General features: G+C 35.7%; 1 protein-coding gene across 3 annotated transcripts in view; it reads left to right on the top strand.

Annotated features, from left to right (window-relative positions):
- Positions 1-26,106, top strand: part of Acf (ATP-dependent chromatin assembly factor large subunit) — a 113,995-nt gene that overhangs the window by 53,441 nt on the left and 34,448 nt on the right. For all 3 annotated transcript variants that reach the window (XM_081730331.1, XM_081730330.1, XM_081730332.1), the window contains exons 11-17: positions 7,987-8,102; positions 9,289-9,454; positions 11,934-12,921; positions 16,510-16,692; positions 21,896-21,997; positions 22,511-22,562; positions 24,737-24,934. In XM_081730331.1, the coding sequence (XP_081586457.1) occupies positions 7,987-8,102; positions 9,289-9,454; positions 11,934-12,921; positions 16,510-16,692; positions 21,896-21,997; positions 22,511-22,562; positions 24,737-24,934 (1,805 nt within the window). The remainder of the gene's footprint in view (positions 1-7,986; positions 8,103-9,288; positions 9,455-11,933; positions 12,922-16,509; positions 16,693-21,895; positions 21,998-22,510; positions 22,563-24,736; positions 24,935-26,106) is intronic.

The raw sequence follows: 26,106 nt of genomic DNA, 5'->3' as shown, positions 1-26,106 counted from the left end.
CTTTAATCTACGAATTTCGACAGAGTCATATTTCACCTGTCCTTTATTATTATAATATTTCACCTTATAGGAATTATTATTTAACTTTTCAATTATTTCCGCTCTAATATTATATTTTTCTGCGAAACATGCTGGTGTCCCTGGTGTTGGCATCTGACGCACTAGAACCTTTTGGCCAATTTCAAAAGTTGGTTGATCAAATTTCTTTTCCATGTATTTCTTTTGAGATTTGAACCGTTTTTGCAAGTTCTTATATGCTAAATTTCTAGCTTCTTTTAATGCGGCAATACGTAACTCGTTATCTTCGTGTTCACATGGAATGTCTAAAGAATTTTCAAGAGGGGTTCTAGCCTCTTTACCAAATAACAAATAATATGGACTATATTTCATTCCGTCATGTATTTGTGTATTTAAAGTAAATACAATACTCGGTAATACAACGTCCCATGTATTCAGTTTCTTATCACAGTAGTGTCTCATTACTGTTTGTAGAGTTAAGTTCATTCTTTCCGCTTGACCGATTTTATAATGGGCTCCTGTGTTAGCAAAGTTTAGATGAATTCCAAACCGCTCGGCCATTTCTTCCATTAGTTTCCCCCGATGTGAGGACAACCGATCTAGCAGAATCTGCTTTGGGATGCCATACTTTAATATTAGTTCTTCATATATAGTTTGACATATCGTTTCTGCAGACACATTTGGAATGGATTTCGCTATTAAATATCTAGTTGCTTGGTCTACTATAACTAAGATATATTTATGCCTATGAGTGCTTGATATCGGAAATGGTCCAGCCTCATCTATCACTACACTATCCCACGGTTGGTACTGTGGGTACGTCTGTGGATGTAACGGAATACGTCCAGTCTTCCTCTTGTTCACTTGACAACTTATACAGGATGCGCACTTATCGTGAAAGAATTTCTTCATATTAGGAAAATAAATTTTCCTAACTGCTCGTGCATAACACTTGCTATAGGAGAAATGTCCTCCTCCGTATTGTTCTACATGTAATTGTCTAAATACGTATTCACGCAACGAAAATGGAATACACAGTAGATATTTCTTTGCATTCGCAAACCTATGTATCCTATACAGTCTTCCTTCTCGTATTTCATATATTCGAGCTTGTTTTTCGAGTTCCGGTGTACATTCATCTGGATGTTCTATTGCATTAATCAACGGTCCGAATATTTTGTCTTTTCTCTGTAATTCGGCTACATCAATATTCTCTTCAAACGTTAGAAATGTATCGAGTGTATCTAAATCGAAATCATTTTTATCGGGAGTTATTGTTGTGTTTCTGCTCAATATGTCAGATGGATTTTTACTTCCTTCACAATGAACCGGGATGTACCTGTATTCTTCGAGTTCTAAGGACCAACGTAAAAGTTTTGGTGATAGTTTAGGGCATGTTTTTAAATACGTAAGGGCACGACAATCCGTATACAATTCAAATTCATTCGCATATAAATAAAAATTGAATGCTTTGCATGCTGCTAAGATACTAAGTAATTCCTGTTCCACAATATGTCTTGATTGTTCATTTGGTCTTAATAGCCTACTATAGTATCCTAATGGTGTCCAGTCACCATTTTCTTGTTGCTGTAGCAACACTGCGCCTACGGATTTTGAACATGCATCCGTGCATAACCGTAAAGGTCTTCCCTGAACATATGGACATAACAACGGAGCAGATAATAGAGCAGCTTTTAATTCTTCAAATGCTTTTTGGTGGGTTTCATTCCACACGAACTTTTGTCCCTTTTTCAAAATTTTCTGTAAGTCTGATGTTAGATTCGCATAATCCTTACAAAATCTTCTTACATAATTTGTCAGTCCTAGGAATGATTTTAATTCCTTTGGTGATTTTGGTGGTTTAAACACCTTAATTGCCTTCATTATTTTCTCACTTATCTCGTATCCACTTTCGCTTACTAGATGGCCTAACGCTAAAACCTTTTCCTTCATAAACTGACATTTCTCTACTGACAGTTTCATTCCAAATTTTCTTAATCTTTTGAAGACATTCTCTAAAACTTCTAACATTTTCTCCTGCTCATTCGTGAATAGGAAAATATCATCCATATAATAGGATACAGACTCAACCGATATGTTCGCCAACGCCATAGCCATTATTCTAGAGTATACCGCCGGTGCGCTCAAGTAACCTTGAATTAGTCTAGTGAATCTATAACTTCCTAGACCCGGAATATTGAATCCAGTGCAATCACGTGATTCTTCTGTGATTGGCACTTGAAAATAAGCAGATTTTATATCCAACACAGAGTACCATTTATGACCTCCCATACATGATAAAATCGAATGTATAGGCGGTAAAGACACCGTGAAAAATTCTGCGTGTTTATTTAATTGTCTCGCATCTAATACACTTCTGAGACTCCCGTCTGGCTTCTTAATGAATAGCATAGGGCTGTTATAAGGGCTTGCAGCCTCTTCTATAATATCCTGTTTTAGAAGAACATTTATGTGTTCTCTAACTTTGTCTTTTAAAGCTACTGGTACTGGATATTGTGCGCGCCTAAACGGAACTTTTGTCTTTAACTCTATGTGATGGCTGTAGTTTTTAATTTTTCCTATACTCTCTTTTCTCCAGGCAAATACATCTGAATATGCTCGACATAAAGTTTCCAATTTTTGTCTTATCCTATCTTCTGTTTTTTCACCTATGTTTAACTTTGTTTTATCAAACTCTTTTCTAGATTGTATCACTTCGTCAATCTCTTGCTGTGTCAAACCCTGATCTATCAACTCCTGATCTTCAACATAATCTTCTGCTTTTCCGATCTCTAAATTGCGAGTTAACCATACCCGTTTCTGAGTAGGATTTACTATTTCCAACAACGTTTGATTTGGTGCTAATAGTGCCCTAGGAATAAAAATATTTTTCCTCTGTTCCGTTTCTCTATTAGGTTCCAATAAATATTCTTGATTTGTCCACGAATTTACCAATTTTAATGGAACAATTACTCTACTTCTGGGAGCTAAAAATGTTTTCTTTGCTACAACAAATTTCGGAACCATGCATACCCTTAGAATATGCGATATTCTTTCAGAAACATTTAGTGGATTATTATTATTATTCCTATTTTTGTTTGGAGGTCGACCAAATCTTTGTAAAATAATCTGTCTCTTGCCGTAATGAATTTGACAATTGTGCGGGTGTAAAAAGTCATTACCAATTAAAATTTGATTAGGGAAATCTTTAATAACTCTAAATCTATGGTGAAAATTGCTACCATTTATTGTAAATTGAACAATTGCTACTTTATCAATTGTCAATGAATTTTGTGTGATGCCTCTAATTTGGGTTTTCTCCGGAATGACTATTGCGTTTGTCGGTAATAATTTATCACTTATTATTGACAATTGTGATCCCGTATCAATTGTTGATCTTATTCTTCGGTTTGCTATATAAACTGGTAAAAATACCATTTCATTGTCACAATCTATTGAGGCTACTATTTCTCTAATCTTCCTAACTCTATTACCTGTAAATGTGCCTCGTTCATTTACAGTTTGTTTCAGTTTAAAGACTGAGTAGTTGGATTATAATATGTCACTCCATTTAGTTGTTGTGGAACCATTGTTGGTACCGCAGACTGAGACTGTGGAGGTTGTTGAGATACCATTGGTATCTGTTGATAATATTGCGGCGGAAAATTATGCTGAAATTGCGGATTATATTGATAATTATTCGGGAAATTATTTTGAAAACCTCTTCCGCGCCAATTTCTCCTGAAATTTCTTTGTCCTCTTCCGTTACCGGATCTGTAATTGTTTCCACGACCTCTATTATTTCCATTATTATATTTGCCATTATACGACTGATTATTGTCATAGTTTCTATTGTTTCCCCGAAATTTCTGATTTCTAAAATTTCTTCCTCTAAATCCTTTTCCTCGATCTGACCTATGTTCTCTATTTTGGCCTTGATCCTGACTACCGTTTGACTCCTGACCTTGATCCTTATTATGATTGAACTGTGATGCATTCGTTAATGCTACTTGTAAATCCTCAATTTTCTTTTCTAATTTTGAAATTTGCGCAACACTAACTGGCTCTTTCTTAATTTCTTTGTCTTCTTTCTTTCTTATTAATAGCTTATCTATTTCTATATCACTATCGTCACTTTCTACTTGTTCTTTCATTTTCTTTAATAAATCTTTCACCGTTACTTTCCTATCTTTATTATCTCTCTTCTGTCTCCTTTCTATTTTACACTTATTTTTCTCTACTTTTTGTAATTCTTCTAAGAATTCTTCTAATGATACAAAAGTTTTTGTTCCTACTTTTTCCATAAAATATGGCAAAAGTCCTGCTGCTATTAATCCTATTTTCTTTGTATCGTTCATTTTCTCGTCTATTCTATCTGCTAATGTAAGAATATCATACGCGAAATTTATCACAGGTTCATCTTCTCTCTGTAACCTGTCTCTAATCCTGTCTTCTAAATCTAAGTTAAAATTAGAATTTGTAAATTCTTCTATCAAATCCTTTTGTAGATCTTTATAGGAAATGTCAGCTACATTTTTTCTTTTCAAAAATAGCTTTACCCATTGTCTACCTACACCTTTGAAAACTGTGGTTAGCAGTGTTTTCCTTTTGTCTTCATCGTACCCTGCTATTTCGCAAGCGTCATCGAACTCATCAAAGAACGCAACTATGTCTTGATCCTTTATTAAGTCAAACTTTGGTAATCTACTCATATCCGTAAATATTGCTACTCTTCTATCTGATGTCGCCATATCTTTATTTTCTAATCCTATTTTAGGTTCTTCCTGTTCCTTATTTATTTTTACTTGTTTTTCTTCTTTTATATCTGGATTTATTTCTTCAAATTCACGCGGGAAATCGAACGTTTTTACCGATACAGGACTACCTGGAAAATTTGAAACTGGACCCGGTCTAAAACTTGGTGTTCCTATTGTCTGATCTACTACACAGTCCTCGTTTAACTTCTTGCGTCCCCGCGGTGGTGTTAATAAACGTACTAACTTATCGACTCCTACGTCTACACCTTCTAATGCTTTCTGTGCTCTAGTTATAATTCGTCTTTCCGTCATTAAACTATTCTAAAATATGTATACACACATTATATAATTCTAAACCCTTCGTATAAGCTTGTACAGAAACACCTTTTGTATTAATCATGTAATAAGGCAAATATACTTTTATAACACAACCATTTCTTAATAATTCATAAGGAATTCTTATGTTTACTTCTAACTTATTAACTACACACATAATTATTGTTACCAAATGGAAAAATTAGTCAATAATTTTATTAATATTTAACTTCATCACTGTATTACACATTTCGCGAGGGTGGGCGGGAGGGTTTAGCAACTATCAAGCAAGAATGCGGGATGTAAACAACCATGCCTTGGTGGTTATATAATCTTATGATAAACTAGTTTCGCCGGGAATCGGACCCTAAGCATACTCCACCATGCCTTGGTGGTGGGTTGGGCGGGACTTAATATTTACTGAGATCAAACCCTAAGCATCTGCACCATGCCAACCTGGGTTGCTCTTGATAAAATTTTTAGTAAAACTTGAATATGTAGAGCACTCTGAGCTCCCCCAGATTGATCTAATTTGCATGAAGCAAATCTATATCTACTTGCATTTATATGAGAGGTAAGTTTGGGGATACTCCACCACTGGTTGCATTGATTGTGGGCCAACCAGAGCCCTATTAAAATGATAACAACAATGTCTACTTAAACATGTGTATTTTAACAGAACTAGTAATCATTTATGTGTGAAGTGTTGTTTGTGTAATGAAGACTTAAGAAAGTGTAATTTAATGTGTAAATCATGTATAACGAATTGGATTAGCACAGAATTTGGTTGTGACACATACCTGTTGTTGATGATTAGCGGAACCAAGCACTGAATGATCGTATACTAGTAACAGCAGTCGGTTGTATTTCAACGTTGAACTTCTTAGACTGTTCTCTTAGTATTTGAAGTTAATAATGTTTTAACTTGACGAATTGTAGAACTTTAAATGCTACTTCTCTAATATTGATCCTCTGACAGTGATCCTCTGATAATGCTACTCTGATAATGATCTCATTGAATAAAATAAAAGGTTTTTATACAACTCAAACTGCTGACGATCCAGTAATACGGTTTCAGCACTCGGGCCGATTTTCGTCCACGTGCGTCCCAGATCTAAAAAGATCTTATTCAACCAAATTCTCATAACCTCAATTCAATCATGATGACACGAAACAATGTCACTTTCTTGATGTCCTCATTGTCCGAAGAAAAGTGTGGATGTTAACAAATTTATTACATAACATTACAAGCTCTTGTTGATAGACTAGAATTCATACAATTTGAAGTATACACATACTGTATTCTCTGCACATATCTCTTTAAAGATAAACAAGAGTAAATTAGGTCTCCTGAAACTCAAGACCATACTACAATTAAACTAAACAAATTAAACCAATAATTAATAATTATCTATGGTCTTGACAATATATATATATATATATATATATATATATATATATATATATATATATATATATATATATATATCATACCTAGTATGGTGTGGGGTCTCCTTTTGCGTCCAAAACAGCTTGGATCCGACGTAGAATGAACGTATACAACTCCTGAATTTGAAATTTTGTACCATTGTTCCTCCAAAACATGCTCCAGTTCCTTAAGGGATGCTGGTGGAAGGTAATGAGACCGAACACGCCTTTCTAACTCAGACCACAATGGCTCAATGATGTTCAGATCTGGTGATAGTGGGACCCAGGGGAGTTGTGATAGCTCCTGGTCTTGCTCCTCAAACCATGATTTCACCGTTTTTGCAGCATGACAGGGTACCAAATCATCTTGGTAGGTGCAATCACCATCAGGAAACAATATTTGGGCCATGAGTAGAACCTGGACCCCAAAATGACCTCATACGCCTTAGCATTCATCATTCCATGCAGGGCTATGATGGGGCGTGCTGAAAATCACGATATCACTGCCCATACTGCAACAGAACTATCCCCATGCTTTACAGTTGGGAGCAGACAGTCTGTATCATAGACCTGCGACGGTGTTCTCCATACGTAAACACGACCGGTTGTTGGAAACAAGGTGAAGGTCGATTCATCGGATCACATTACGTGTTTCAACTGCTCATCAGTCTACGCCTTGTGGTTCTTGCACCACTGGATACGCCTCTTCGCATTTACTGCTGTGACCAGGGGTTTGGCGATAGCGGCACTGCCCTGAATTTTCATTTTATGAAGTTTCCGTCGCACTGTTTTTGATGAAACCGGGTTCTGTAGGCCGGAATTTAGTTCAGACGTAATTTTCATTGCAGTGATATTCTTTTTAGTTGCTACAATGCGTTTTATTGCCCTCCGGTCCCTATCTGACAGGATTGTCTTTCGACCACTGTTGTGCTTTGCAGACGTCGTTTGCCCATGAATTGTGTATGTCGTCGTGACATTGGATACAATGACTTTCGTTCCCCTCACAATGTTCACCACTGTTGCCACTGAAGCTCCAACCAGACGGGCACCAACAATTATGCCTCTCTGGAAGACTTGTCAGGTCGCCCATTTTACCGCATCAGTTTCACACCACGATACTCACAGGTGAACTGGTTACTGCTGACGGAAGAGGAAGGTGCACATGACACATTGAAAACAAAAACCGATGGGCAACCGCAACACGTGTTGTACAGTGGAGTGGAGTGTCCTGTATGAAGTGTTTTTAGATTTTTTTTGTCTACCCCTGTATATATAGTATTACTGGTAATAGGAAAACTTGGTTCAGGTTGTAAATTTATTATATTATAAGGGAAGAAACAGTAAAAAATAATAATAAAAACAGTAGTTAGTAATCTAGAGAAAATGCAAATAATTGAAAGTTAATAGAAGGAGAGAGAATACTTCAAAGAAAATTAAGGATTGAAACTTAAGCTAATCTCTGTTTCAGGTGGCAGCAGAGGGGAGGCTACACAAGTTTAGATGATCCAGGATTACATTTCCGGATAGAAGAGCCTCAGATACTGCGAGCTCTCAGTTTCGTTAATGTATATGAACTTTCGCTAGGTAAGTGAGCAACGTTGTTGATCATGACGGGGGCATATAGCCTCGTTGCTGACGTCCCCATTAACCCCCATTCATTCATTCATTCATTTCGCTAGGTAAGAACACTGATTACAGCCAAAAACTTAGTTCAAGTGAAAAACTTACGTACGAATATAATCGTGCTTTCAGAAGGTCAGAGATTGTGTCTGGCTTAGGAGGTTTTTTAAAAATTAATATAAGTAGCGTTGTACTTACGTTTTACGGTGGCAAGCAAGAAAGTTCGTACCTACCTGAGCGTGTTTTTGTATCAGTAAATTTGAAACAAATGGACGAATGTGATTTTTTAGTTTTCAGTGTAGATAGAGTATAATTAATTGTCCGTAACTTACTGAAAAAACATACACGAATTTATCCTTTCTTTGCACTTCACAAAAGAAAAAGGAGAGAATATATACTTTTGCTAGAGACTATACATTTAGTTAAAAAGATAATACTGTATTTTGTATTAACATATGTGCTGCTTCGAGAAATTTTGAAAATGTTTTTTCATTATTTTCTGTAGACAGTATGTGTTCTGTTTGACAAAATAGTGTCGGTTTCATTTGTTAGAAAGGTCCACGTACTACGTTATTGATATTGTCCAAATAATTTACCTTATAACATGTTATAGTTACGTACGCAAAGAATGTATATTTTGGTATAGTAAAGTTACTTCAGTTCAAAAAGTGTATAATAATAGACTGGACTGAGAGCCAAACCAGTCTCTGTATCGTATCATGCTGATGTGTTAACTGTTACAACTTGAAAATATGAACACCAATCTCAAGAGTGAAAAGCGTGTGACTGTTCAGGCTGGGTAGAGTAGGGATTAGCGAATCTATACCCATACCGCAGATGCGGTTTCAGTTCCCAATCTAGTTGCTAATTTTTGTCTCTTCGAACTCTTTAGTTAGTTCTACTTATTGCTTTGTTGAGTACCATCTTCCACTGGAGTGGTCAGAAACTGAAATGTTGCCCTGATCATAGTTAAAGTATATTTGACGTCATGTAACGTGTGAAACTCATAATCGTCATTTTCTTCTTCATAGTGGGTATTAACACTATAGTAGTAAGTTTCGTTTCTGTAGGCAAAAATGCAAACTTCGTTCCACTTTTTTCTAAGTGTTTCTAATTGGAAAGTTCTTAATTTTGATTTTTTCCCTTGCAGGCGATAAATTGAAGATTCTGTCTTGCCTTATGAATCAGATTTTAACATATGCTGCAATACGTGACTTCATTGACGAACGCTTTGAAAAAACTAGACAATTAAGGCAGGATTTGCGACTTCATCAGTGGGCTGAATCAAAGAGAGAAAGAGAAGCAATAGCCAATAAGTAAGAACAATTTATTATAGTTGTCCATATAAAGTGTAATGAATTAAAAGAGTTCGTAACATGTTAAAAAATTATGTTCGCCATTCAAAATTTAAGTGCCATTTATACTATGTTTCCGAACACTTTGAGGTCCGTGTATAAATCCCAGAAAAAGTATAAATAGCGATCACCTAGTGAATACATATAATGCAAGTAAATGCCTATTGACTTCATGCGGTTCGCTCTATAGTTTGAATCTTTGTTAATGGTTCAAATTTCAGAACTCGTTAACTTTTTAAATATATTCATATCCTTTCTTTACATATTGTCCTTAAATAGTAGATTAAAGGTACTTTGGTTTTAATATCTCTTGATTAATACTACTTTCGACAATAATGTAGCCGTATTTCGATATCCTGTACTAGTTAAGATATTATAAGACGAAGGAATTCATTTACTTAAGTGTGTAGTGTTCCCTTTTCCCAGTGTAAAAATGTGTTAGTTTGAAGAAATGTGGAAAATAAGACAAATCAAAATATTCGATATAACTTTCGAGTGCAATCAGACTGGTGAGAGTTGCTTTGAGAAGTCCATAAATAGCTCTGTTGGATGACACCTTTATTCCGTTGACCTCATTTCCCCTACCCTTCCTGGTAAGACAAATTGACGGTTGGGTGTGCAAAGTGCGTAAAGTCAAAAATTAGTGTTTTAGAAAAATCGCATTTGAAAGTTCTGCCATAAATCCGATTTTGGGAAAATGATTAGCTGTTGTAGCTTTTCATGTTAATAAGACTGTTTTTTGGAACCCAAAACCGAATTTTTTGGATTTATGTCGCAACTTTTAAATGCGGTTTCTCTAAAACAGTAACTTTTGACTTAACGCACTTTACACACCCACCCGTCAATTGTGCCGTAGTCCTTTGTGCTAAAAAGGAAACTTACCGTAAAATCAAATAATTATAGTGCAAGCAACGTGCAAAGCCAGACTTTAAGTTGTATATAATTTGTTGCAAATCTGTACCAAAGCGAGCAGAATGTTCACATATTAACCAGTTTACATTTTACCACGACTCATTAAGCTTGGGGTGGACAAACACCGTGTGCGTGGGTTTTCTCGGGGTCCTCCGTTTCCTCCCACTTTCTTCATTCCACCATTTCATTCATTACTCATCATCACCGTCTCCTTTAGCCTAATCGGCATAACCGTGGGACGTAAAACTCAAAGATTTCATTTCATTTTGTTCATTAAGCTTGGTCCAGCTGTAACTGAGGAGCCCAGTGGCTGTTAGTCGTAATAAAATAAATTCAAACTTGTAGGAAACTTTTCGAAATTGTGAGACTATACTTGTTTACAGATATGTTTAAAAAGATGAAAACTAAATATTGAAAGTTCTGGGTTCTCATTTAATTGTGCAGTAAGATAGTGGTTCCCAACTTTTTTTTTTTTTTTTTTTTTTTTTTTTTTTTTTTTGACTGATGAGATAATTTTTTGAATCCCCACGGCTTCGCGACACACTTGTTTGTTTATGTTCACTATTTGAAGATGATTGTTGCGAACAGTGAGAAAGTTGCTGATTCCTTATGCATTTTTCTCAAAGCAGAAATTATTTAAAAAATATTTATCTTTCAATGAAATGAAGAAAATAGAGTAGACTGAGGCGAGGTGTCATAGGTATGAGTCACATATCGCGGTTTATGTGTTCTTCAGGAATAAGTTTCACGTACAAGTATCTTTTTTAAATGTTAGCAAAAGATTAAAATATAAATCAGCGATATGAGATACTTTGCCATTATTTCATTTTATTCACTTCAGTTAATTTATTCTAATATTGTGTTTATACATTTAAAATAATACAACCTAGTAATGTAATTACGTAAATAACTAAAACTATTATTGGTTGTCAATTATAAAGTGGAACTTTTCCTTCACGACGTTGAGAATTTACACTGTATATATAATTTATATGGGGAATGTATTTTTCTGTTTTCTTCCAAATGAACTGAAAATTTATGATGCGATTTTACTGATTTCTTTTCCAAATCGAATTATACGTCCAGTGCTTTTTTAAAATAATTTTGCGTTATGTATAAAATTAATATTACTTAAATTTTATTAATACAAACTAAAATCGATTAGAAGAAATCAGTAAAGTCAAATCATTAAATGTCTAGTTCATTTTAAGAGTAATAGGAAATACATTTTGCTCTTCTCGCTAGTCTAGTCTACTTTCGGTGCACGTGGTCCCGGATTCGATTCTCAGTGGCATCTACATAAATCAGTGGGCTATAAATAAAAAAACAAAAATTACAGATATTCAATACTTGATAATTTTTCTTTCACACACTAAAAGTATCCAAACATACCGCGTCGCCCTATCGTCTCTTGGTACTTACAGACGATCTCAGGAAGTCCTGGACCATAGGTTGGAAAACACTGATCCGTAATAATTCTGAATTATATTAAGTGAAGAATGAACTAAACTTTCGCTTGTATTTTCAGGTTAAAAAAGAAAAAGGAGGAAAAAGAGAAGGCCAAGGAGCAGGCGGCTGAAGGCGGCGAGGGTGAAGGACAGAGTAAAGAGGACAAAGATGAGGAGAAAAAGAAGGAAGAAGACGAAAAGAAAAAGGAGGAGGAACAGCTGAGTCCAGAAGAACTGGAAGCTCGGCGACAGAAGGAAGAGAAAGAAGAAGCGAGAAGAAAGCAAGAATACCAGAAAAAAGAAAAGGAATTGCAGGATGCTATACAAGTAAACCAACATGGTGTTTATGTAGCTCCGTTAGGCTTAGATAGAGCTTATCGTCGTTATTGGTTATTTAACTCTCTCCCGGGATTATTCGTAGAGCACGATGATGATTTTGTTGGTCCTTGCTTGGATCATCCGACACCCACCCAACCTCAGTTGGTCATTCCAAATAAGAGCGACGAAAGCTTACCGTTTCTTCGGAAATTGTTCGAAGAAAAAACTAATAGCGAGGAGAAAAACGGTAGTAGTGATAAAGAAAATGATGTCGATGGTGAAGTGAAAGTTAATGTTAACCGTTCGGATGGTTCTAAAAAACTATTTGGCATTAAGAATGTTAGTGTATCGATGGATGTATCAAAACCTGCAAGTGACGATCCTATTGTAAGTGTGATCGATGAAGCCGTGAATAAAGGTTTAGTGAATGATAGTGTATTGTGGAAGGACGAACCAAAGCAAGATATCAAAGAAGAAACAAAAACAATAGACAATGAAAATGAGTGTAAGAAGACCTCTCCATTTGGTTTGTGCACCGCAGACAATAATAATTGCCCAGTGCATTGCACGTTTTTACCAAAAACAAAGTGGTCTTTTTATAGCAGAGAGGAAGAAGTTGACAACCTCATAAAGTGTTTAAATATACGTGGTTTTAGGGAAAGTGAATTACGTCAAACGTTACTTCAAGATAAACAACTAGTTCTGGACAATTTGAAAATGTGCCCTGTTCACAAATTGGACCAATCGCAGGTAGGTTACCTATATTACCAATATGTGTGTAATAAACTAGTGACGTAATAATACAACTAAATGGTTCAACTATTATCAATAACACATTAATAGTATGTGAGGAAAAGAGATGTGAATTATTTTACTGCATGTATCTGTTTATGTATTTTTTCCGACATAATTTCCATTTTACTTGATGAAGTTAACTTGAAGATAAAATCGAAACTTGAGTAGAGGTCTTCCCCTTCGTTGCACTGTCTTGTGTTCGATTTTTCCGAAGGTGCTTGTTCCGATACAAACTGGAATTATTGCCCGGATCCGACTTTTAAGTAGTAAATCGTGTCCCATATATTCTCTGTGCATGAATCAGTCAAGCGTCTGGTTTCTGTGGCGTAATTATTCCAACATGAGCCATGATTTCTGACTTTCTTTAAATATTACAGAAAGGAATATGAAAACTAACTTAGTGTCCTAACTATGCATTTTAACTAATATAAATAAACATATGATGCAAACTTTGTAGTCGAATTATAGATGCAGGTAGCATGGGGAGGAAGATCCGTATCGGCGTAGAACCGCTTTACACATAAAACAACCATTTCATTCTTAGTAATATTGACGGCGTAAAAGCCGAAATATTAAAAATAATGTAAATTTTCATATTTATTACAAATATTTCCCCTGTGCAAAGTAAACAACAATTTCATTCCTAGTAACATTGACTGCGTAAAAGCCAAAATATTACAAATAATGTAAATTTTCATATTTATTACAAATATTTTCCCTATGCAAAGCATCTTAAAACGTCAGGAATTAGTTTCTTGCTTTTGCAACAAAGCCATCTTATTGAGTTTTTACTTTTTTTAATCATCATCATCGACCCTCAATGTATCTCAATACTTCACATACAGACTAAAATAATACAACAAATGAACTTGACAGTCAGTGTCAAACGCTTGAAGATCACAACTTTTCAAGCACAGAATTCATTAACGTTGCTTCTCCTTGTAAAGCTCTAGGTTTTAAATAGTTGATTTGTCAAATTTAGTTCTGACCTTGACACGTACAATTTGAAGATCAAGAATTAACTATCTGAGTGAATAAGGTCAAGATTCTTTGAGCTCTATCGATCTCAAAATATCTATAGTTCCTCCCCTCTAAAGCATTGGATGTGTGCTGAAATTCTGAATGTGTAATTACAAAATAAAGGAATAGCAGTGATGAGATCGGGTAAATGTTAAATTCAGGTTCCTTACATGAAATCGGCTGATAGCTATCTGCTTACAACCAAGTGAAGACGACTAGTTTATGGAATTCCACACTGATTTCAGTTGTTACCAATAGTAACATCTCATGGACCACACCCTTTAGTAATAGTAAGCCCAATTCTTCACACTATTTAATGATAAATCATATTCCATACTCGGAAAGTCGCTTTAACCTCTGCTACAGTCCCATAGCGGTGTCATTTGAGGATTGATTTCACTCGAGGGAACAGAAAAGTCCGCCGGGATCAGAGCGGGACTGGAGGAGGGCTGGGAAAGCGTTGCGATGCCGTTCCTGGTCATGTATTTTTTGATCGCGAAGCAGGTGTAATTTGTTGCATTGTCATAATGCAGCTTCTATGGGCGGCAGTGCCTGACTTCGCTCGGTTGACCCTCGCCTCCAATCTTTTCAGCACTTCTACGTAACGGTCTGTTCCTGAGTTACAAATTCATGGTGGACCGCACTCTTGTCGTCAGAGAAGACAATAAGCATGGTCTTGGCTTTCGAGCTACTCATTCGTGTCTTTTTGGCGAAAGGATGCTGCTGTATGCCATTCGGCACTTCAGGATTTTCTTTTGGGTCGTACTCATATCCACGTTTCGTCGCCGTTTATCACATTGCTCTAAACTCAAGATGTGTTTGAACGCGCTGCAAGAGATCTCAAACAAACTCATGGCTTTGCCTTACGTCATGTGTGAAAACTTTAGGGACGAACTTGTCACAGATTTTTCTCATCTGCAAATCCGTGGTCTGTAATTGTGGTGTGCACAATCGTTTTATCAATTTCCACGGGGTTTGGAATAATTCGATTACTTAACCTCGAGTCTGAGTTCAACGCATTACGCACTCCTTGGATATTGTCCTGGTTCTGTTCGTGACAGGCGTCCTGCGTTCTGCGTTCGTCTACCACACACTGTCGACCGTCTTCAAAGCACTGCCATCTCAAAACAGAAGCTTTTGCTAGGCTTTCTCTCCCGAACACTTGTTGGATCATGACCGTCTCCATAGCCGATTTTCTGAGTCCCACACAGAATTTAATGGCGTAACGCTGTTCGACAGAACGTTGCATTTTTAAGTTTCGATGGAGCCTATACACAGGGGCCCACTTGAACCACAATACGAACCGCACGGAAGCTGATAGGCGACTGATGGTAGGTGAATGCCTGGAACAAGCGCGCTACGATATACAGTCGCCTCAGGAATAAAAAAAAGTTTTCATTACTTTTTATACAGACACTGTAACTGGGAGACAAATCGACTTCATCAACAGCTATAACCCTATATAATTAACTCAACCGAACACATGACGATTTCACAGTTTTAGTAGGGAAGTCTTAGGAAAACCCTTTAAATAGATCAAGAAAAGAATAAGAGAATAATATAAAACAGGGTCTTCGGAGGGTAGGTAATAACAGTTGAAGTGCATTGGCTTGCCATATAATAATATCTAGTGGGGAGATTTGGTTTCTGTGGTGATGAGCTGTTACAGTCTTATGACATAGTTGGCAGCTGTCAAGATCAGAATAATTTTGGACTCAATTGATTATTAGTGTTTTTTTTTTTTTTTTTCATTGAATATTATTTCAGTAATCATTAGATATTAGTATCAATTATTAATATGGGTGTTATCAAAAACTGAAGTTGTATTTTAGGAATGACCAAATATTATCAAATTCTGATCAGGAGGTCCAAATAATATGAAACGCATTTTGTCTGACTTCTGTATTCCTTAAGTGTTTTTCGTAATATCTTCAGTAAGTTGTAATTTTAACCACTAGGCCAGTCTTATCAATAACTCAAAGATATTTTTTTCCTCTTCCAGATTTTAATAGATTGCTTAGAAAATTATATTGAATGCTGAATTTTCGCTGACAGTGGTCAGCATTATCAAAGTCTTAGGTAAGGACCGAGTGAGGCCTATCCCTATCAATTACCGTTCTTTACCTTGGATAACGCTGATAGTTGTCAGCGGAAATTCGACATTTAATATAATTTTTATACGCTTTACAGGACAAGGAGCAAAAAGTACCTTTGAGTTTGATACAAACAAATTACTTATGTTACTGAATTTAGTATGAATCATAAATTATGTGAGATTTGTGTGTCAATCCTGTATTTAATTCATGAGTTTCCAAGATTTTTTCTTCGGAAGTTACAAAATATAATGTAAAAGGCATAGTAAGTGTGTAGGCATGAATAATAATAATAATTGAATATTTCAATTAATAATTGACTTTTTCAGCCAGTAAAGTCCTGTAGTGTTTTTTCGAAAGGAAGAGAAAATGTAAAGAAATAAGAACTGTATTTAGAATTATAAATTAAACCATTGTTTTTTATGTGCAGGCACCAGTTGAACTCCCAGAACCACGAAAATCGTCAAGGCATGGACAGCCTAAAAGAGATGTCGATCCTAACCTCAACTTTCCTCCAGGAACTCCTACAGAAGATATTTTGGAATTCACGTTACGAGATCTTATTTTAGATATGGAAGAAAAAATACAGCTGGGCAGTTTAGGGTCACTGAAGGTATGTAGATCGCATGTGAACTCGCAGATTTTGTTAGTATGAAATATGTATGTGCTTTTAAGGGTGATAAACAAAATAAATGGCAGATAACAGTTACCTAATTTCAAGGTACAAAAATCTACTTTGATCAATTTGTAACTTCATTAGTGATGTCATAATTGATCATGTACCTACTTACAAATTTGTTGAATAACTGCTACTGTAACGTTCCTCAGTACAAAATTATTACAATTTAAATTTATTATTTTAAGAAAATATATATATATAATATAAATTTGCGAGTTATCTTAAAACACTGTTTTTTTTTCCTAATTAACTAAAAGTTATATTACTTCCAACCGTAAACAGAAGATTCAAATCAATTATTATAAAAATCCTCACTATCTTCTGTCCCATTATACTCACTTTCTGAGCTCGTTCATAACAAATATAGATGATTCAACCATTTATTCTTGCAATATCGTTTCTTCTGTTAATAATCGGTCGCATGTATTTATCAAGTAGCGTATTGTTCGCTGCTTTAAAGAGATGCACTTACCTCCTCTTACATGCTCATATGAAATAACGTCCGAATCAGTTGAAGTTTACTTGTGAATGTTACGCAGAGGATCAACAGTATATGATGTAAGGAGATTAATGATTTACTCAATAATCAAGTCCTTACATTTGCTCTCAGACATATGTTGGCATGACAAAAAGAAACAAATATGCCACAATCAGTGACCATGGAAGACATACCCAATATAATGATTCGACTGTTAATGCATTATATAGAGATTGAGTAAGATCACATTGTCTACGAAAGTAATGAAAAAAATAAGTTCTATTTGCCATTTATTCTGCAGTCGCAAGAGTACCCGTGTACTCCGAGTAGTTGGGCCCATTTGCAAGCCAAGAGACGCCAGTGTTAGAGAAAACAAAAGTGAGATGTTTCGGAATAAGTTGCGGTAATGTTCCTATAATAATAATAATAATAATAATAATAATAATAATAATAATAATAATAATATAATAATAAAACACTGTAATGATTTTTGAAAATGAAATGAAATGAAATCTTTGAGTTTTACGTCCCGCGGTTATGCCGGTTAGGCTAAAGGAGACGGTGATGATAAAAGATGAGTGAAATGGTGGAATGAAGAAAGTGGGAGGAAACGGGAGAACTCCGAGAAAACCCACGAGCACGGTATTTGTCCACCACAAAGTTCACTTGGCGGGGACGGATCGAACCCGGGACCCCAGGCACCAGAGGTGAACGCTTTACCACTGAGCCACCGCGCCCCCCTGTCATGATTTTTGAGTGCACAGAATGTTAGTAGGTGAAATTCATCATTGAATTGGTTAATTGTGTTGTGAATAGGTCATATGCCTCAGTGGTACTGAGATGGTTTAACAAATAACGGAACAATAAGCGTTATGATGAACGCTTTCAGAACAAAAGCTTTGGGGGTGGGGGTGACACGATGGTTCCGCGGTAGAGCGTTTACCTCTGGTGTGTGGTGTCCTTGGTTCGATCCCCGGCCAAATAAGTTTGTGGTGGACAATATCGTGCCTGTGGGTTTTCTCGAGGTGCTCCCGTTTCTTCCCACTTTCTTATTTCACGAGTTGCGTACACCATCATTCACTTGCTTTAATCATCGTCTCTCTTAGCCTAAATGGCATAATCGTGGGACGTTAAAGATTTGGTTTCATTTCAAAGAATAAAAGACTCACTCCGTCTGATTTTTATCTTTGCATACGAAATCTTTACTGGTCTTCGGGAATAATGACGCGGTCAAACATTATTATTTATTTATTTTATTTTATTTTTAAATGCCAGTAGGCTATCATCACACACAGCATCATCCTTCGACATGGGAGATACAAGATATAAAGTCTTGTTACGATAATCGTCTCAACAGAGATGGCAGATATTTGGTCCATTATTATTTTGTTATTGGGTCAACGGAATTAACACCTCACTCAAAAATAAATAAATAAATGTCATTAATGTACATACAAAAATGTTATCCTCAAAAGTCAAAAGGAATTTTAAATAGTATGAGACAAAGTATTTGCAAAATGAGTAAATAAATTAAACACATCTAGAAATAAGTTCAGAAGGTAAAGTAGATTATAAAAGTTTTGTAAAAACGAAAATATATCTCTTTAAATATCTGTCAACAGTTTTAATAATTATTTTACTAGTATTACGTGTTTATTGAATTTTCTGTAATGCCCTGATAGTGTTTGTCGTTTGCCAGATGAAAATAAAATGATGATTAATCATGATACATATTATAATTTCCCTATGCCAAAGAAAACTGCATCCAAATATGAAAGTTTGTTCTGAAATTAGTTATAAAAGAAATTGTAAGAAGAAAGTGAACTTGCAGCGACTATACAATCAATAGCGAAAACTGCGTCAAAAAAGATTTGTTTTATGCCCCAATTAGTTTTGTACTTTATTCAAATTGTTAATATGACGTTAACAACGAAAAAAAATAAATTGTAATGATCGTAAATAGCGTGAGCTCTGAGATGCGCGAGAGAAACAAAGAATTTTATGCAAATTAGCATGTTCTTACAGTGTAGTAAGTTTTATTGAATCTTTTGTGTAGGCGAGATTCTCTTTTCTTGATTCAAGCAGATTAAATGGAATTAGTGAATGCTATGTTAAATTAATAGAGTTGGTGTTTTCCCGTTCCCAATTCAAGTTCAGCATATTACCTTAGATAGACCTGTAAGAATAATACACTGCTTTTTGTATAATTTCCAGTTAAGCGAGAGGTTAACAGCTGGTAATGTGAGCGCGCGTGAAATCAAACAGCTATGACAGTTTTATATAACCTAAACCTCTGTTAAAAGATCTAGCTTGTCATTATAAAAATTTAGAGATGCCTTACATCAGAGGAATATTGACGTTTCAAGTGAATGTCAGAGAGGAAGCGGTAATTAATCAGTTTTTGTATGGATGGAATTCTTCGTAATTTGCGTGTCCCTTCACTCTAGCTCTCTACTCATCAAGTTTTTCGTAATGCTGGATGGAATAATACTTGACCACAATGGAAACAGACTGGCAATCCTACCTCTGCACTGCTGGTTTAGTAACTATATAACCATGTTTTAGTAACCCAGACAGAAAATGCAGGTGGTTTACAGGCGCCTGTGAAACATGCATTAACAGGCATATTTTTACAGGCGCCTGTACATGCGCCTGAAAATGGAACACTTAAACGCATGAGATAGTTATCTTTTTTTTTGCATGTTCATTTCACGGAAACGGGTAGTTTTCATGTTGATAGGGTTGCAACCTTGTAACGTGGAAAAATGCGTGTAAACAACATGTAGAGGGTGGAAAGACATGTACGTAACCGGCATGTTCCATGTAGTAGACATACACTTCCTCATGAGGATCTGATGACAGCTGCTTTTCATTTGATAAAAATGTAATTGACATGTTAAATACATGTGTAGTACAGGTGTTAGCGAATTAGTGGGCGTGTTAGCGGAATATACAAGTAAAGTACGTCGCATTTAGTACTATACATGTGTCAGGACCTTGCATATGTGCATGACAAACTGGAGACTTGGTGCCTGAATATTACATGTTTTCTACACCTGTAACATTAATGATTCACTCAATCAACCTTGTTCATTGCATGCACCTGTTTAACCTATTTATTGACAATCATGATCATTGCATTTTGCGTTTACCTGCACATTGCCTGTACATTGCTAGGTGGGTCCACACTTCGCATGTACACGGAGATAATACAAGCAATGTATTCAGTTGTAATCCCATGTATTATACATGTGTCAGGACCTTGCATAGCGAATGTCGAATTGGAGACTTGTGCCTGAATATTGCATGTCTCCTATGCCTATAACGTGAATGTTTAGCTCCAATCCACCTTGTTCACCACACGTATCTGTTTAATCCATTTATTGGCAATCATAATCATTGCATGTTCCCGTTCATTGCCTGTACACTGCACGTAGGAGAGTTACACACTTCGCATGTACACGAAAATGATAAATGTAAAATTACATATTCTACATCATGCGTTTTCCATGCTATACGCTAATACATGGTACTTACATGTAATGCGTATGTCACACATGTATATTACATGTTGATAAACAGGCAGTTCTTACTGTATTGCGAATGTTGTCAACAATCCATTCAGAGTACTTTACATGCACATATTCTCTCCATTTACTTGCATGTGAGTGACTACGTGTACATTGCATGTTCTCATTTTAATGTACAGGCTCTGTACAACGCGTGTTTCCGTGCAAAATTTCCAACAGAAGTTTAATTGTTAGACATGCATATCACCTGAAGACAATGTGCCTGTATTATTTTCTTTACATGTGTTATCGCCGAAACAGGCGCATGTATAATGCCTGTCAAAATCTGACAGGCAGTTCCATGTACAAAACATTGCATGTTTCCTCAAAAATTTTCGTAATAGAAGTGGGTAAAATTTCCCATTAGGAAGAACATTAACGAAACTTCATTTAAATATGGAAACGTGAAGTTATCCTCATCGTATGTCTTCCATTCTGATACCTGCAGCGTGTTTTAAGATGCAATTGAAATTTTCAGATGAACTGTGGTAATGAATCTTAAAGATCCAAATTGTATAATGTCCGATTTGTGATGCTTTGTTACTTTCACTAACAGACGTGCTAGACAGAAAGAGACAAATCTTTATCATACTCTGCTATAAGTCGAACTTTGACTACATGTTACCTATTCATTAAACTCTCATGCCTGTGCATTTTAGTTGCGTCCTTGTGCTTGAAATTCATTTATTTATTATTATTTTAAATGCAAAAATAACATCGATGTCAAAGGACAAATATTAGCCGATTCCGAACATTTATTTCAGCCATCTACATGGGACGTCAAGCTCAACCAGAATCTTTGGATAAGTACGTGAATGATTGGTTTAAACTTATATAGTAAATGCACTTAAAAATTGATATTGGTAGGTATAGTTCTGTGAATATTTAATATTTTCATTGTATTGAAAATGTAAGATGGTCCAGATGTGGAGTTTCTGCCAAATTAGTTATAAGTTCGGAAAAAGGGAGTCTGATGTACAACTTTACATGTTAGCGTTTAATTTACTTGCATGTGGGTCCTCTGTTAAATTTTGGACATGCATACTTGATCAAGAAACCATTAATGTGAAGTATTCATTTGTCGCACTAGGTCAATAGTCGGGAAGCGTGGAGAGGAGCCTTAGAATGTAGAACGTACGATGCCCAGTGTGATAAACTTGTGTGGGGAAGCTCAGAGAATCCAAGACAGCAGGTAAGATATTCATAATTAAGAATTACCTTTTTTGCTTGTGTAAATCTTAAATTTTATTTTCTGATATATAGAGTGTATCAGATAAAACGTCTAGTACTTATAAACGCCTGAAGATAGAATAATAAAACAAAAAAATGAGATACAGAAACGTCATAGAACGCATTGAATGGAGACTACTATTTTTTCCAAGGTTTACCCAAAACTCCACCTATCACTGTAGCTATTTGCCGAAGAGAATTCTAGTTTTTTGTCTACAATCACTGAATTTTAGTAAAAGTTTTCAATTTCTCCGCTTTTCAGTATTATAAGCGAGTAGCTGTGAAAAGCAACGTAACCAGACATTCTCTATCTTTCGTTGATAAATAATAGTTAACTCTTACCTGTCTACTAGAATGTTTATTGTTATATATATAAATAAAAAAAAATGTAGTAAGATAGAATTTTAAAGTTGAATGTAGTTCTGTGCGCAATGTGTCTGAAGAAACGTTCTAATTTTCATCTCATTATGTACAGGTAGTTTCGTCGGATACCAGTAGCTGCATAAAGAAGCTAATGAAAAGCGATGGTGAGTATATCAGTATTTAGAATAGGTAATTATATTGATAAATGGAGAAAACAACGTATTATAACGCACAAAATTATCTAAAAGTGCGAATCCAGTGACACAGTAAGAGTGATAAAATGCACGACTGACTCGAACTCGCTACCTCTATTGAGTAGCGTAGTGGTTAAGGGATTGGCACATTACGCCGAAGATCCCGGATTCGAGTCTCGGTCCTGCTTTGTGAAACATCTAATTCGCACCTATAGAGAGGAATGGGTGTATTAAAAATCGGCTGTTTCCTCCATTTATCAATGTAATGTGTTATACACCCGTCAGAGGTATTCTGAATGTGGACACTCGATTATCAAACTACAACAGTTGTGGTACAAACCATGTGTGTGGTCTGTGTGAATGAACACCGACTTTAAGAATGAGGGAATGTACAACTATTCAAGGGGTGGACTTAAAGCATCGGCACAATACCCCGATCTCGGGCTCGAATCGCTATCCAGTTGTACTTTTTTTTTTTTTACTACTACTACTACTACTACTACTACTACTACTTTGTGTATCATAGAACAGAGAAGTTCATCAAAGTTTTTGAGTATTTTTCCATATGAACAGGTAAAGTTAACTAACTGTAGTGTAAGCATACTTTCTTGTCTGACTAACACCACTTTCCTGATAAACAACAGCTGTTTAACCAGAACTTTGTCATCTGTTGAAATCTGCTATCTTTCTGAATAACACACTGACTTAATCTAGATTTTTTTTTTTTTTTTTTTTTTAATGACAAAGTGACTTACATCACTAATTTTCACCCGTTTGTACACTTGTATTAGCGTGGGTTTTTATTCTTCTTGAAGTTTAGTATACTTGTAACGTCCAAAATGTTGCATACAATTACTGTTTTCGACCTTCAAAAAGACTGAATAGCGTTGCCAGAGATTCAGCTTCACATCAACCTGTTTCATCATTTTGATGTACTGTCTACTATTGGGATAACTGTGTGTGCTGTATAGTTTTATTTTTGTTGATGTAAATTTCTCCTTCACCCCATCAGGCTGTTACCAAGATGTGCCAATAAGTAACTTGTAAGGGCATATCGTGACTCCTTCGCTTTTTCCTTTTAATTGAATGATCGGAAAGTCATGAATGCATTAAAATAATGAAATATGGACAAAAAGAAAATAATAAATGCCCTTCTAGTGCTTCTCAATCATGAACTATACATTTCGTCCATACAGTATATATTTTAAAATGAGCATCTGTGTTCATAGGGGAGAAAAGTTTAAGAATTGAAATATGTTACTGCCACTTGCTTACACTTAGTTCAGTTCAGGTTCATAGATTTTACAATACATTACTGTTTCAAAAATATTGTAATAGGAACAGAGCTTACAGAACATTTTTTTAAATATAATTGTTTGATTTCAAATACTCAAAGAATGTTAAAAGCGTTATCGAACCCTGAATGGATGTATATTAATACTTAAAGAAATAGGTATAATTATAGATGTGAATTCTTAAGAAATAAGTATATTCCTTTAATTCAAACAGATGTTCATTGTACGTAAGTGGGAAATAGCGTGTCTCCGAAAAATTTCATCCACTTACCTGGAGAGAGAGGTCGTCCTTTTCAGCGTTCGCAGTTTTAGTGCTTGATAATATATGAACATTTTCGATCACGAGAAATTAATGAAGTATTGTGGTCTTTTTCGTAGCTAAGAATTACATATTTTCCCCATGAGTTTCTGCAGTTAGTTGTTGGAACACGGAAAAATGAGGATGAGCATGCACTTGTGCTGCAGCATTATTTTGATTGTAGAGTATAGTATCAGAAATGATATTTCGATCAGAAACATAATAAATATTTCTTGTAATTCATTATTGTTTTAATTGTAAAGAACACTCTCTAACATTTGTATATGGGAATAAATAACAGGTAGTAGTAGTATTCTGTATTGCACATTATAGCCATTTGGCCCCTTTGAAAAACTGATAATTCTTAATTAGTTCGGCATTTTATGATATGCATTGTAATTGCTTCAAAGTATGTATTTTGTGTGTAGTTATTTTTCGTATTGAAATGTTTTCACACAATCTTTCTAAATAATAGTTGATTTAAATTTTAATGTAAAAAATAGTAAGTGTATCGCTAATTTTTTAAAAATAAGTATTATTGTTATTTTTAGGAAAGAATAGTCGTCCTGAAACACCTAGTGCTATGAGTGTGGATTCAGAAGCGAGCTATGAAGATCCAGCTGCACAGCTTCTACCACAGGAACAAGGGACTGATATATACACAGTGAAACCAGTTGTGAAAGATCTTGCCTGTGCTATACTTCAAGTAGCTCAAAGCGTCGAACCTCGTTATTTCGCAAAACCTTTAGGTAAGAAGTTCACGACATTCTGAACTCCACATATCGCCCCCAGAAAGCTGAAAGGTGCTAAGCACCACTTTCCTTGATTTCCAGCTATACTATGGCCGCTATGTCTCTGGCTCTGACACTTCTGCACGTGGACAAAACAATGTTGCCAATTTGTCGTGGGTTTAACCGCACACGCTAAGAATAAACAGAAAAAGCAAACAAATACAACCGAAATGAATTGCTTAATAAATGCTGAATTTTCATGGATTTTTAAAACCTTTCGTGCAAGGAAACAAACTAAAAATAGCCAGAATTAAACATAAAGTAATCGAGAAAACTGACATACCTTCACTGCCTACATGTATTCGTCACTATCGATAGGTTGAACTCCACAATCTTGAAATAATTCGTCAGAGTTAACTGCCGAAATATCTTCTTCATCGTCACTGTCGTCGCTGCTATCGTCACCATCACCCAATGTTATGATTAAATCTTCTACAGTTTGTTCGAAGACACCTTCAGCTTCCCAAGCTTGCTGCATAATTTTCCACGTATGTTCAACGGCGTTTTTCCAATTATTCGGGGACACTTTCTCGATCGCCTCTATTACTAAATTTTTCACGTCATTTACACGAAATGTTTTATTATGTTGAGCCACATAACCTTTAACTTGAGCCCAAATTAACTCGATTGGGTTAAAATGGCAATGATATGGTGGAAGTCGAATAACTGTATGCCCGTGAGCCTCAGCAATTCCATCGATTTCATATGATGGCTGTCTTGGCTTATAGATTTTTAATAATGCTATTAATTCGGCTTTTTTCATATCTGGTGATACTCCAGGAACATTATTTTTTTCAAGCCACCTTATCATGTCCTCCTTTTTGCTGTTCGTATTTGGAGGTTTATTCGTTTGAACGGAATGATAGGCCGCGTTATCAAGCACGATTACAGAATTCTCGTTAATATTTGGAAGTAGACTATTAACAAACCAGTCTTTGAAAGTTGTGGAATTCATTTCCTCGTGATAATCACGAGTGCTCTTTGATTTAAAAAGCAACATTGCCTCAGGTACAAATCCGCGCACAGTCCCGGCATGAAGCAAAATAAATCGACTTCCCTTCCCAATAGGCGTCTTCATTGTCCCTTCGGATGTGTCGTCTGTCCACGCACTGCTTCTCGTGTGTCCTGCG

This window comes from Thermobia domestica, chromosome 11 (genome assembly GCF_964235325.1).
Source record: "Thermobia domestica chromosome 11, izTheDome1.hap1.1, whole genome shotgun sequence".
NCBI classification, from domain to species: domain Eukaryota; kingdom Metazoa; phylum Arthropoda; class Insecta; order Zygentoma; family Lepismatidae; genus Thermobia; species Thermobia domestica.
The sequence above is the reverse complement of the archived record's forward strand: the minus strand, read 5'-3'. Positions and strand labels throughout refer to the sequence as shown.